At 69.9% G+C, this 621-nt stretch overlaps 1 protein-coding gene across 1 annotated transcript in view; it reads right to left on the reverse strand.

Moving 5' to 3' along the window:
* The window catches only part of LOC110595832 (lamina-associated polypeptide 2-like), a 12,523-nt gene that overhangs the window by 10,589 nt on the left and 1,313 nt on the right, over nucleotides 1-621 (reverse strand). Inside the window, exon 2 of the mRNA XM_021713664.1 lies at nucleotides 241-398. Within this exon, the coding sequence (XP_021569339.1) occupies nucleotides 241-398 (158 nt within the window). The remainder of the gene's footprint in view (nucleotides 1-240; nucleotides 399-621) is intronic.

The following is a 621-nucleotide window of genomic DNA, read 5'->3' on the forward strand; positions in this document are numbered from 1 at the left end:
GGAGGGCAGGGGCTCGCTCCCGGCCACCGCAGCCCCCGCCGGGCTCGGGGATGGGCCCTCGGCAGGCGACTTTTCTCGCTCCCCGCAGAGAGGCGGTCCGGCCACGCGGCCCAGGCTGGCCGCGAACCCGGCCGGACTCGGGCCATCCTCTCGCCTCCGCCTCCCGAAGGCGCCCCCGCGCCGGGCAGGGCTGCTTGACCGAAGCGGGCAGACTCAAGGGTGCTCCGTTCCCCGCCGAACCTTTGCTGAAAAAGTTCGAACAGCTTCTCTGGGGCGTGGGAATAGCACGCACGCTTCAAAAGCAAACTTCTGCCGACTCCGGCCGTTTTCTCCAAATCCCCGAAAACAAGGCATCAGACACAAGCGGCGCGGCTGGTCGGGGACCCACGAACGCCGGCCTGCGCAGACACCAACTGGAGAGCGGGGCAGGAGCCCATGTCTCCAAGGCCCGGGCTCAGGCTTGCAGCGAGATTTACAGGGCCGCGCGCGTCTGTCTTTCGCTTCTGCCCGGCGGGGCACACCAGGCAGGCCTCCCAGAAAAGCAGGCGGCGCAGGGGCCGCACGCCGCGAAAGAGGCCACGCTCTGCGTCCTGCCCGCCCCGCAAGGCGCGTGGCTCGGAG

The sequence above is a fragment of the Carlito syrichta genome, unplaced genomic scaffold (assembly GCF_000164805.1).
Source record: "Carlito syrichta isolate Samal-C Ts95f unplaced genomic scaffold, Tarsius_syrichta-2.0.1 Scaffold304658, whole genome shotgun sequence".
Taxonomy (NCBI): domain Eukaryota; kingdom Metazoa; phylum Chordata; class Mammalia; order Primates; family Tarsiidae; genus Carlito; species Carlito syrichta.